Raw genomic sequence first — 13243 nt, forward strand, 5'->3', positions numbered from 1 at the left:
AGGAGCTAGATAATTAATCTCCTTCTGAGCTGTCTGCCACACTCTCCTCCTCCCTGTCACTCATGTCTTCTTGGTCAGAGGAGCCTTCATCATCAGATTCCACCGGGGGCAAAACAGGCCTACAGCATGTGGATGTCTCCCCCCACACCCACAGTCCTTGGGGCAGGAGCTGGGCCAGAGCTAACCACAACATATATTAAATTACCTGATACTTTGGTATATTTATTTTAATTTAATTTATTAGACTTCTACGCCACCCAATCCCCTAGGATTCAGGGCAGCAATACAATGGTACAATAATAAAAACAGAAGTCGAACAACAACAATAAGTAAAACCCTATGACCCTAACAAATTATAAACCGCTCCCAAAAAACAATCTAAAAAACAACCATACCAAACAAACATGATTCGGGCACGTCTGGTGTTAAAGTTCATAAACCTCAGGCCCGTCAACATAAGCCAGGTTTTAACAGCTTTTCGAAAAGCCAGTAAAATGGGAGCAGTGCGAACATCGAGGGGGGCAGTTGGTTACATAGAGCTGGGGCAGCAACAGAAAAGGCCCTCCCCCACAGTCCCGCCAACCTACATTGACCAGATTACTTACGGGACTGCCTTCTGCCACATGAATCCCAGCGACTAATCAGGTCCCACAGAGTTAGCCTTCTCCGGGTCCCATCAGCTAGACAATGTCGTCTGCGTGGCCCAGGGGAAGACCCTTCTCTGTGGTGGCCCCGGCCCTCTGGAATCAGCTCCCTCCAGAGATTTGCACTACCCCCACCCTCCTCGCCTTCCTTAAGAGCCTCAAGGCTCATTTATGTTGCCAGGCATGGGGTAATTAGATCAATCCCCCTTCCTCTGTTTACGAGATGTAATGTGTGGTTGTGAATGAATCGGCTGACTGATTTTATTATATATGGGATTTTAATAGTAATTTTTAATGAATTAGATTTGTTGTTCTGTTGCTTTTGTATCCTGTGAGCCACTCTGAGTCTTTGGAGAAGGGCGGCATACAAATCTAAATAATAATAATAATAATAATAATAATAATAATAATAATAATAATAATGATGATGATGATGATAATGATAATGATAATAATAATTGGAACATAACACACCAGACATCGTAATTGTGGAGAAAAAGAAAGTATGGATCATCGACATCGCAATCCCAGGGGACAGCAGAATTGAGGAGAAGCAGCTAGAGAAATTAGTGAAATACGAAGATCTAAAAATCGAGCTGCAACATCTCTGGCAAAAGCTAGTGAAAGTGATCGCAGTGGTACTTGGTACGCTGGGTGCAGTGCCAAAGGATCTCAGCGGACATTTGAAAACCATCGGAATTGACAAAATCTCCACCTGTCAATTGCAAAAGGCCGCTTTGCTGGGATCGGCACACATAATTCGCCCCTACATCACGCAGTCCTAGGTGCTTGGGAAGCACCTGACCAGTGATGAAATATGAAATCCAACATAGTGATCTCGTTTGCTGTGTTGTATTGACATAATAATAATAATAATAATAATAATAATAATAATAATAATAATGGTGGTGGTGGTGGTGATGATGATGATGATTGATGATGATGATGATGATGATGATGATGATGATAATAATAATAATAATAATAATAATAATAATAATAATAATAATAATAATAATAGAGTGATTTCAGTGATTTTTTGCTTTTGCATATGCGGGGAAGCAAAAATTTTTTTGCCAAAATCACACGTGTGCATCCCCTGGTGATATTTTGCTTCCTGCCCATGTGCAGAAGCAAAAACATGCTGGAATGCACCCATGCGCATGCAGGAGAACAGAAGCGTTGCGCACAGTGCAGAGCTGGTGATTCAAATCAAATCAAATTTATTGTTACAGCCATAGACCAAAACAAATAACAACACTCAGTGAAGACACAGCCAAAAGTTGTAGGATAAAATGATAAATAACAGATAAAATCCGTGATAAAACCCAGTCTATCGATTATGCATTGTCAGTACTACTAAACTTACAATCCATAAGCTGTGAGGTCTATATTCAGTTTGATACTATTAGGGAAAGGAATAAACAAGGTCATATAAACATTTGTCATGTAAATTAGCTAAGGTGTATTAGGCACTTAAAAGCTGGCCACAAATGGCATGCATACATACATACATACATACATACATGTACACATACATGCATACACACATGCACACATATATGTATGCACACATATACACACATATACGTATATACACACACACATACATACACACACATATACACATATACACATATACACATATACACATATACATATACATATATGTATCACATGTTTATACATATATACATACAGGTAGTGGCGGTAATGAGAATCTGCCCCTGGACTAGATGACCTACAACGTTCCTTCCAAATTCCAGCTGTATTAATCTGTTAAAAACATCTGCAAAAATTTGGGTGCTTCAACAGAAGAAATCTGGCCCGCTGCCTGCTATGCTTAAAATTTTGAATTTTGAAACTTGAAACCCTGTTTTAGCAAGCAATCTTTCATAACCAATTTTCAATTTCTTTACTTGGCTTTTTCATCGTTTCTAAAAAGAAAAATACTCGTTGGCCCGTACGGGGATCGAACCCGCGACCTTGGCGTTATTAGCACCACGCTCTAACCAACTGAGCTAACCGGCCACCTATGGAAGTAGTTGGTTTAGCCTCTTAATGAATCCAATCGAGTCGAATTGTAATCCTGAACGGGAAATTTTTGGTGCGTCCCAAACTTGTTTGTTTCGATATACTGTACTGTAATCCTAAATATTAAATGACATTGTATAATTGTCTTCCGTTATTCAATCCGGATTCCTTGAACCCTCTGATTTTCATCCAGAGTTGTCCTAGCTACCTTTCAGCTTTCTTGCTGCAGAATTATAATAAAGCCTGCAAAAGAAGCTTTTAGTATTTTTAAAGTTCAATTAAGTTTTATTCGCTCTCGAATTTAAAGTGGAAACTAAAAGCTTTGCCTTTTATCTCAATATTAGAATGCCTTGTATTTGCTACAAGAGAAGATCCTTTTCCAGAGCTGCTACAATGAGGTCAATTTACTCTCCAAAGCACTAGAAGCATGAAATATTTTGGGTAACTACTAAGAGGCAGAATATTATATTTCCCCAAAGCAGAAATGGAGAAACATGTTCTTAGAAGCAGAAAGCAGCTCCCAGTCTTTCTTAATAGCCCACAGCACCTAAGGAGATAAAGAGCTTATTTTTAAAAAGGAAGCCAACTATCCAGATGGCTCCATTCATAAGCAAAGCAAATACCACCAGCAGAAGTCCATTCAAGACAGGATATTTTAAAACCCTTTCCAGCAATTTCAACAGCTAACGAAAGCAAGAATTAGAGCAGGCAGCCCCTCACCCCCCAAAAAATCTAACACAGGACATAGCCATCAGCCATAATAGGAGTAACCTACCACCATTTCGCCAAGCCTCTTTGTTGCACTTACTAAGACTGTATTACTATTGTTCTTATCTTCCTTATTATTATGTATTCGGAGTCTTCAGAGAGGGGCAGCATACACATCTAATAAATTATTATTATTATTATTATTATTATTATTATTATTATTATTATTATTATTATTATTATTATTCCTTCCCAGTTATTACAATATTACTATTGCTATATTACTGTTGCTTGTATCTTTCAATTTATATTGTTTTTGTTTCCTAGTATGATTTGATAGCTTACTAATAACTTTGATTATCACTAAGTGTTGTACTTTTTTATTCTTCATGAATGTATTTAATTCTCTTCATGTACATGCACCAAATACAAATTCTTTGTGTTGCCCAATCACACCTGGCCAATAAAGAATCCTATTCTATTCTATTCTTTCCTGCCCTGTCATTTTTCCTATTCTATTCTAATGTATTCTATTGCCTTAAAAAATAAAAAGCGGGAGGGTGAAAATACATCGGGAGTTTGAGTTACACTACAGGAGTGCAGAAATCCACCTTTGTCAAGAGCCCGGATAGCTCAGTCGGTAGAGCATCAGACTTTTAATCTGAGGGTCCAGGGTTCAAGTCCCTGTTCGGGCGGTGAATTTTTTTTTTTTTTCACCCTTCTCCATAAAACATTGGTTTACGCCTTTATCTTAATTAGCTTTTCCAACCTCTGCAACGAAGTCTTTGAAATCCTTGAGGAATCATCCAATTGATTATAAAATGCCCACTTTTTTTCTTTTTAACCAGGCTCCGCCTTTTTCAAATCTGCAACCCAGAAACCTGGTACTACAATTCCCATCTTCCCCACCCTTCCTTAAAACCCAGCTAGCTTTCCCTCTCCCCCGGGGTTTTTTCTTCTTCTGTTAAACCTTAAATTGGCAATTCAAGCTAAATCTCTCCTATCCTGAATTAGCAGGCTTTAAGGTTCACAAGTCAGGATGATTGACAGATAAAGATTTTGCATCATCTAAAGAGTTCGCTTCCTATACAGTATTTTCTGGAATCCAAGCGGGGCGGGGAAGGCGAGTTTTGCCAAAAAAAAAAATGAGGTTAGTATCCAAAGGTCGCCAGCTTTGCAATTTAATTTTATTTCCCTTTGGGGAAGGAGAAGGAAAAAAAATTACATTTAGCAGAGGATGGTTTCGATCCATCGACCTCTGGGTTATGGGCCCAGCACGCTTCCGCTGCGCCACTCTGCTTCCTGTAAGAAATCCTTTCTTAACTCTTTAAAAGGTAACGTTCAGCTTTCCCAATAGAGCCACGTTCTACTTCTTAATGTTATAAAGCAGGGGTCTCCAAACTTGGCAACTTTACAATTTGTGGACTTCAACTCCCAGAATTCTCCAGCCAGCATAGCTACCCAAAGCAATTTTAAAATGCTGGCTGGAGAATTCTGGGAGTTGAAGTCCACAAGTCTTAAAGTCGCCAGCTTTGAAGACCTCTGTTATAAAGTAAAGGGGGTAGGGGTTGCTCCAAACTTGGCCACCTTTAAGACTTGTGCACTTCAACTCCCAGAATTCCCCAGCCAGCAATTCTAGGGAGTCAGCCATGCAGGCTTGGGGAATTCTGGGACTTGAAGTCCACTAGTCTTTTAAAGGGGCCAATTTTGAAGAAGGAACTGTGCTAAAGACTTTGAGAAGGAATTCTTCCAATCCCTGACAAAGACCCTGAACAAAATTTTAAAAGGCGGAAGAGCAGTGATAGGCTCCTACCGGTACAGTCATATATGCAGAACTGGCAGAAAAATTTTGAATTTTTTTTCTTTTTTTCCCTTCTGGGCTCTGAGTATGTTTTTCCTATTGCGGTAAATGAGTTTGAACTTGAATGTGTATAATTTTAGTAGAGCTGTGCATGCGTGTGTGTGTGTATACATATACATACAGTTTATATAGTGGATAATGTATATTTTTGTGTGGCTGTGTGTAATATGTATGTACACATATGGCATATATACGTAGAATTAAATAGTATTTTTTGGATGTTCAGTAATAGTAAATCGATAGGGAAATGGTATCTCTTTCAGGCGAGGAAAACCCAAACTCAAACCCTTGATGTGACTGATGTGAAGTTGACCATCTTTAAGCCAGTCATATGACCTTTAAGCCACCTCGGTCACATGATCAAGCGACTCCCACTTGGTCACATGGCCAGCAAGCCACACCCACAAAACAAGCCATGCCCAGTGTGGTAGTAAAAAGGTTTGCAGCCCTTCACTGCCGAGGAGTTACCGTTGCAAGTGGTCCTCAATTTAACGACTGCAATTGAGCCCAACATTTCTGTCAATAAGTGAGACAGCTGAGTTTGCCCTCATTTTACGACCTTTCCTGCCGCCATTGTTAAGTGAATTGCTGCAGTTGTTAAGTTAGTCACACAGGGGAGTTATGTGAATCCAACTTCTCCATTGACTTGGCTTGTCAGAAGGTCATGAGAAGGGGAGTCACGTGACTCCGGGATACTGAAACAGTCATAAACCAAGTCAGTTGCCGAAGCGTCTTAATTTTGACCAAGGGACCGTGAGGATATTGCAATGGTTGTTAAATATGAAAAACCGTGATTAACTTCAGTCCCTAAACAAATGGTTGTAAGTCGAGGACCATAAATGGGGAGAGGCATATAGGATTCTAATTCACAAATACCAAAACCAAGCGTCTCTGGAACAGAGCAACTTTAAGATACATGGACTTCAGCTCCCAGATATGATATATTTTGGTTAAATATTAAGTTAAATATGAAATACTTCAGTTAAATATTTACTTAATGGAGAGAAGGTCATTGTGTGCCACTGTTGGCAAATTAGATTTATCTGTTTGCCTCCCTTTTCTTGGGACTTCCCTATTATTTCATCAGCCGCCATAATTATTTCTTGTTTAATTTTCAAATAATTGGTTGCAGTGTTTTCTTTAACTTTCTAATTTTATTTACAAAGAAAGGCCCGCGGGGGAGGGCCTTCTCTCTTGTGGCCCCGGCTCTATAGAATCAAACACCACCCCCCCCCGATGTCCATACTGCTCCCACCCTACTGGCCTTCCATAAGGCCACAAAGACCTGGCTTTGCCGGCAGACATGGGAGCCATGAATTAACAGCCATTATGGCCAGATGGTATGAATGGTATGTATGCAGGTTGTTTTGACAGTTCTATGAAGGGTTTTTTAAATGAGGGTTTTATTGTTTTAGATTTTATATTTGACTTCTTTTTGTATTGTATTGTAGTTGTATTGTTTATGGTAAGCCGCCCCAAGTTCTTCGGTGTTGGGCAGCATAGAAGTCAAATAAATAAATAGATAGATAGATAGATAGATAGATAGATAGATAGATAGATAGATAGATAAAACAATAACAATAACAATAACAATATTTTTTTAATTTACAGTCAAAGACCATCAATATAATATTAATAATAATTAAAAGGAAAAAGAACAGGAAACAGGACTTTTGACTGAGCAACTAAGATTGACCCATTGTAACTATACAAGAGATGTACATATCTCGCTATGAAGGCACACATTTGCGACGAATCCCCGCTGCTGCTGCTGCGCAGAATAAATAAATAGCCTTTTTTTAAAGCAAGAAGCTCATTTGGGAAAGAAATAGGAAGAAAGGTGTGAATTATGGATTCCGCTCTATCGCTCATTGACATGAAATGCATCTATGTTTTCAAAATGAGTGCGCTGAATTACAGGTAGTCTTCCACTTACAACGATTCGCTTAGTGACCATTCGAAATTACAACAGCTTTGGAAAAGATGGCGGTTGTCACACTTAGCGCCAAGGAATGGCTCCCCAATGGTCACAGGATCAAAATTCAGAGGCCTGGCAACTGGCATGTATTTATGACAGTTGCAGGGTCTTGGGGTCATGTGATCACTTTTTCAAACCTTCTAACAAGCAAAGTCAATGGGGAAGCTCGATTCATTTCCCAACCATGTTACTACCTGGGGTGAGCTGCAATGATTCACATAACAACCGTGGCAAGAAAGATCGTGAAATAGGGTCACTCACTTCACTACCTTAACCAATTAAAAAAAAAATTATAAAAAAAAACCAATGGAAATTTTGGCCTCAACTGTTGTCATAAGTCAAGAACTACCTGCATCAAACATTTTGGTTAAATATTTAAATATTAAATACTTGGGTTAAATATTTACTTAATGGTGGGAAGGTTATTCTGTCCTGGTGTCAGCAAATTAGATTTATCGGTTTTCTTGGACTTCCCTATCAGCTGCCCTAATTGTTTCATGTTTTATTTTTAAATAATTGGTTTTAATCTTTGCCTTCTTGCTTTATCATTTTGTTTATTTTCTAACCAAGAAAGAAAATCATGGGGTGGGTTCTTCCTGGTTCCTATCGGTTTGCCCAAACCAGTAGCGATCCGCAAGTGACATCACGATGACATGGTCGACCCAGTCAGTGCTGGTCTGCTTGAATTAAGGGGCCAAAAAGATTCTGAGTATCATAAAATATGAGTAATGATAATAATATTTATTAGATTTGTATGCCACCCCTCTCCGAAGAATCGGGGCAGCTCACAATAATAAAAAACAATATTTTAGCAAAACAAATCTAATATTAAAAAGAAGGATATAAAACCCTATCATATTTAAAAACCAAATAACACATACATACCAAACATAAAATATAAAAAGCCTGGGGGAAAGGTGTCTCAACTCCCCCATGCCTGGCGGTATAGGTGGGTCTTGAGTAGTTTACGAAAGGAGGGTGCTGGCAGTTCTAATCTCCGGGGAGAGTTGATTCCAGAGGGCCGGGGCCGCCACAGAGAAGGCTCTTCCCCCGGGGCCCGCCAAACAACATTGTTTAGTAGACATGACCCGGAGAAGGCTGACTCTATGGGACCTTATCGGTCGCTGGGATTCATGCGGTAGCAGGTGGTTCCGGAGGTACTCTGGTCCAATGCCATGTAGGGCTTTAAAGGTCATAACCAACACTTTGAATTGTGACCGGAAACTGATCGGCAGACAATGGAAGACACGGAGTGTTGTAGAAACGTGGGCGAATCTGGGAAGCTCCATGATGGCTCTCGCAGCCGCGTTCTGCACAATCTGAAGTTTCCGAACACAGTAAAATGGCACAAATGGATTGAGTTAAGAAATAGAAATAAAAAGATCACAAAAGATATATAACGATTAGTAAAATAAAGAAATATGTAAATATGAATGATTTGAATAGGGACTTTGTGATTGTACGAAATAATACAAATATTACTGTAATTAATATGTATATTATAGGATTTAATGACATATCTGATGTAGCAATGCAGAAATACTGAATGTTTGCTGATATCAATTTTTTTTGTTTTTTGTTATTGTTGTTGTTTTTCCTTTGTCTGTCTTTTGTTGGTATTTATTTGTCTGTTTTAAAATATATTTGACACTAATAATAATAAAAGCAGAAAGCAAAATAAATAGCTCTACAACTCCGGCTTATACCGGAGAGATTGTCCTGGGAAAAATGGAAAACACCAGCACTGTTGGTTATACAATCCCAACAGTGTCATCCCAGGTCATTGCAATTATTGAATTAAAGCAAGCAGGCACATATCTGTATTGGGTGAGTAGCAGCAGTTACGTACGAGTAGGTCTTGGGTGGTGTGGTTAATAAATCTCACAAAATAGCCGATCGTTTCAAAACAGCGAAGTGATATTTTTTAGGGAAAATAGAGCAATTGGTTCTCAGCTCACCAAAAATAGGCAATGATAAAAATTTAACATAATTTTTTAATTGCGTACCAACAAAAAATGGACAAGGATAGAAAGACTTTACTTACAATTTATATTTATGGTTAACAAAACCACCGTTTGTTATGCATCGAAAGCAAAATAAAAACAATAACAATTCCACCGTAGATTCAAGGCCTTGCAAAATCCTGTCCTATTTTAGCATTGCTATGATCATGTTTATTTTTATTTTTATTTGTATCCCATCTTTATAATTTTTGCCAATAACTGAAGCCAGTGAACCAATCCAATACTCCTTCCTATTTTTGTTTTCTCTACAACAGCCCTGTAGGTTGGGATGAAAGAGAGGGACAGTCCACTACCTGGCTTTTATAGCCAAGACAGAACTAAAACTCACAGTCTCCCAGTTTCTAACCTGGTGCTTTATTGACTAGAACAAATTGGCTTTATGCATTATACATTATGGCGGCCTATATTTTGGCTCTTTCAGCAGCTTAAGACCCAATCTTTTACAGGTAGTCCCTGACTTATGACCATAACCGTCCCCAAGATTTGTCACAAACTGAGACTGTTGTTAAGTGAGTTTGGCCCCATTTTTATGACCTTTCTTACCACCGTTAAGCGAATCAGTGCCATCGCTAGTAACACGGTCGTTAAGTGAATCTGGCTTTTCCCATTGTCTTTGTTAGTTTGTCTGAAGGTGGCAAAAGGGGATCACGTGACCTCAAGACCTCTATGATCCTGCAACCGTCATTAACATGAATGTGTTGGCAAGTGTCTGTAACCAAGAGGATTTAACCACGGTCGTAAGTGTGAAAACACTTTTCCCACACTTTTTTTCAGTGCCGTTTTTAACTTCGAACCATCACTAAACAAATGGTTATAAGTCAAGGGCTACAAACAAACTATACCACAAACACAAAACCATCCTTCCAATATAGTTTCTTTGAAAAATAAGCAATATACCAGAGTATATACCAGAGGTATATACTTGACAACTTTAAGCCTTGTGGACTTTAAATTCCTAGAATTCTCCAGCCAGCTATGGAAGTTGGAAGTCCATAAATCTTAAAATTTGGGGATCCCTGCAAAATACCATCCCTGGAATCATCAGAAGTAAGAACCTTCCCACCATCGTCTCTCTCACGATGATTCCTTGTGATCCGAAAGCCGTGCCAAGCGTTTGCACTGATTTTCCAGAATACCTCGGAAGACTTCATAGCGGTGGTTGAGATCCTTCCTGCTGTGGATGTGGTGCGTTGTGCCCAGCGCCCCGTGAGAAGACGGCACCCCGTAGAACACCCGCTGGATGCGGGAGTGCACCAGCGCCATGGCGCACATTATGCACGGTTCCCGAGTTAAGTACATGTCGTACCCAGTGCAAATGTACGGAAGGCCATCGTCAAGAGAAGGCGGCGGCTGGGAGGTATTGTCCCCAGGAAGAAATGTGCAAGCAGGGTAATCTTTGAAGCTATAAGCTCCCCCTCCGTGGCTGTGAGCCACCAAGTCAATGCAGACCATCGCAGCATGGAGAAGTGGGTTGGAGCCCTCTCTACAGTCGTGACCAACAGCAAGGATTCGTTCAGTGGCCGGGTCCACCACCGCAGCGCCTACAGGCTCCATACCCTGCCTGGCTCCCTGCTGGGCCGCTTGGATGGCCAACTCCATGTAACCCTGCATGCGATCTTTCTCCAGGGAGCAGAAAAGACAGCCTTTCAGAGCTTGGCTGATGCGCTTGTTTTCGTGGAAGGAGACAGGCCAGTGCGACGCAGCTTCTTCATACTGGGGGCGAGTCAAAGGCGCATAAGCCGGCACGTGGGCCAAGAAAGGTTTCCCCAAGCCACAGAGGTCTACTTCGCCGCTGGGAAAGAGTTCACCGAGAGATCGCAAGCCGTCCTGCTCTCCGTTGAGGCCTGCAAGGCACAAGATCATCTCCAGCGGGTGGGGGCTGCCTGCGGAAAGACAGGCCCGGATACGCTTCAAATGAGGGTAGTCACTCAACGGGTAGATGGCAGAGACTTCTTTCATCAGGCGACAGGTCTCTTTCTTATCCAGCACAGGGGCGGCATAGACAGGCATGAGCATGACATCCCGAGATTCCTGCTCCGAAAGTACAGGCTGTACTTCCCAAGCAGAGGCACCATTGGGCTCCGCTCTCTTCAGTCTCTTGGAATCAGGCTCCATCAGGCACCCTTGTCACATTCTCTGAGAACGAAAGGGATTGTTAACACATTAACAGAGTTGGAAGGGATGTTATAGGCCATCTAGTGTCTAGTCCAACCCCTACCCACCCAAGCAAGAGACTCTACACCATTTCTGACAGTCCAGTCTCTTAAGCTCCCATAACTTCTGAAAGCAAGTTGTGCCATGGGTTCATTGTTCTCACGCTCAGAAAACAATTCCTTATTTCCAGGATGAATCTCTCCTTGGCCAGTTTCCATCCATTATTCCTTTAGCACTTTGGAGTGCTCAAACCCCTCCTCTGGGTGCCAGCCCCTCAAATATTGGAACACTGAGATGATCCAAAATTAAATGCAGGATGATCGTTAAAGCCCTATTCACGTTGTTCACCTTCCCTCCAATCTTCTCCTTCCTTCATGAAATGTGAAAAAGAAACAAAAAATTAAACATTATGTAGTTTTATAAGATCTAAAGCAAGCTGTGTCCTGATCACACCGTGGATTACAGTGTTCTCCCACAATTTCCACGGGGGATGCGTTCCGAAACCGCCCGCGAAAGTCGAATTTCCGCGAAGTAGAGATGCGGAAGTAAATACACCATTTTTAGCTATGAACAGTATCACAACAGCCTTTCCTTAACATTTTAAACCCCTAAATTACCATTTCCCATTCCCTTAACAACCATTTACTCACCATTATTACTGTTACTCACCATTGAATAATACACTTAGTGATCCTGATATTTATAAACACAATAATTTATTAACAATAATTATTTCTTTTGTCATTTATTTGCAAAAATTATTAGTTTGGCGATGACGTATGATGTCATCCGGCGGGAAAAACTGTGGTATAGAAAAAAACCCCGCAAAGTATTTTTTAATTAATATTTTTTGAAAAACCATGGTATAGGCTATTTGCGAAGTTCTAAGCTGCGAAAATCGAGGGAACTGACTTCAGATTTGATTATATGATGTGTGGATAGACACAAATGCAGCCACTATTTTAATTTTTTTTAAAAAAAATATTTGTTTAATTTGTCATGTAGCTCACCGTGAGGCTGAATTTATATTTTTTAAAGTTTAAAACCATGATCTCTGTCCTGCCCCACCCCGCCCCCAGACTACAGGGAAGCTCCAGAAAGCTGTCATGTGATCCCAGGTGGAAGATGGGGGCTGTTTTAAAGAACAGCAAAGGAGAGCTATGGTTATGCATGGTGAATTATTTGTTTCCCATTCATTCCATAATAATTTAAAACTTAAAAGAATAATTTAAAACTTAAAAGAGCACACAGAACCCTCATTCCAGTAGTGGCACTATGGCCTTTCAACTCTTGGTTGATTTAACTGATAACTCCAAGAAAAAGGTTTTTTTTTAATTTATATTGTTTAAAAAGAGGGAAATATGAACGGCCAACTTTAAAAGAACTGCACGTCTTATTTAATTATTTATACTGTGCATGGTTAAGAATGATCTCTAGTGGCTCCTAATCCTTTTCTGATTACATGACTGGCTTTTAATGGAAGCGTCTTGAAGAGAAGACGGGAGTGGCGCTCTGCACAGGCTCAGGAACTACATTTTGCATCAAGTGCTATTCCTCTGCCCTTGCTGGAAACAATAAGGCACCCTTAAAATATGATCATTGGCTGTTAATTAAAGCAATGCATACGGTAATTCCCCCTCCTCCACTTTGCAAAAGCCCTTGCAAATAACAAGAGCCCCGCCATTCAATCAGGAATTCCACTTTTTTTCGCACCACAAGATTGGGGAAAAAATCTCACCTCGTTTCGAATTCTGCAAATTTTCCCCGCAAAGAAGCACCGCCTTCCGAATCTCCGCCGCGCCTAGCCTGGCTCTTGATTGGCCAGGGAAGTTCTACGGCT

General features: G+C 40.4%; 1 protein-coding gene and 3 non-coding genes across 5 annotated transcripts; 1 reads left to right on the top strand and 3 right to left on the bottom strand.

Annotated features, from left to right (window-relative positions):
* Positions 1–2601: 2601 nt before the first annotated feature.
* TRNAI-AAU (transfer RNA isoleucine (anticodon AAU)) lies at positions 2602–2675 on the bottom strand. Its single transcript has one exon. It is a non-coding gene; the product is annotated as a tRNA-Ile (tRNA).
* A 1333-nt stretch (positions 2676–4008) lies between these two features.
* TRNAK-UUU (transfer RNA lysine (anticodon UUU)) lies at positions 4009–4081 on the top strand. Its single transcript has one exon. It is a non-coding gene; the product is annotated as a tRNA-Lys (tRNA).
* Positions 4082–4614: 533 nt separating this feature from the next.
* On the bottom strand, positions 4615–4686 carry TRNAM-CAU (transfer RNA methionine (anticodon CAU)). The gene has a single exon. It is a non-coding gene; the product is annotated as a tRNA-Met (tRNA).
* Positions 4687–8477: 3791 nt separating this feature from the next.
* Positions 8478–13200, bottom strand: ADAT3 (adenosine deaminase tRNA specific 3). 2 transcript variants are annotated; one of them, XM_070728938.1, is made up of 3 exons: positions 13142–13200; positions 10313–11385; positions 8478–8544 (listed from the first exon to the last, which is right to left on the bottom strand). In XM_070728938.1, the coding sequence occupies exon 2, from the start codon at positions 11362–11364 to the stop codon at positions 10324–10326; it is 1041 nt and encodes a 346-aa protein (XP_070585039.1). In that variant the 5' UTR covers positions 11365–11385; positions 13142–13200; the 3' UTR covers positions 8478–8544; positions 10313–10323. The 2 variants fall into 2 exon arrangements, with proteins under 2 accessions (XP_070585039.1, XP_070585038.1); XM_070728937.1 differs by lacking the exon at positions 8478–8544 and having other exon boundaries at positions 9125–11385.
* Between the last annotated feature and the right edge of the window lie 43 nt (positions 13201–13243).

The sequence above is a fragment of the Erythrolamprus reginae genome, chromosome Z, assembly GCF_031021105.1.
Source record: "Erythrolamprus reginae isolate rEryReg1 chromosome Z, rEryReg1.hap1, whole genome shotgun sequence".
NCBI classification, from domain to species: Eukaryota; Metazoa; Chordata; class Lepidosauria; order Squamata; family Dipsadidae; genus Erythrolamprus; species Erythrolamprus reginae.

What these genes read in the sequence shown, in the direction of transcription:
- ADAT3 (XM_070728938.1), bottom strand. Translation starts at nt 11,364, where the DNA reads ATGGAGCCTGATTCCAAGAGACTGAAGAGAGCGGAGCCCAATGGTGCC.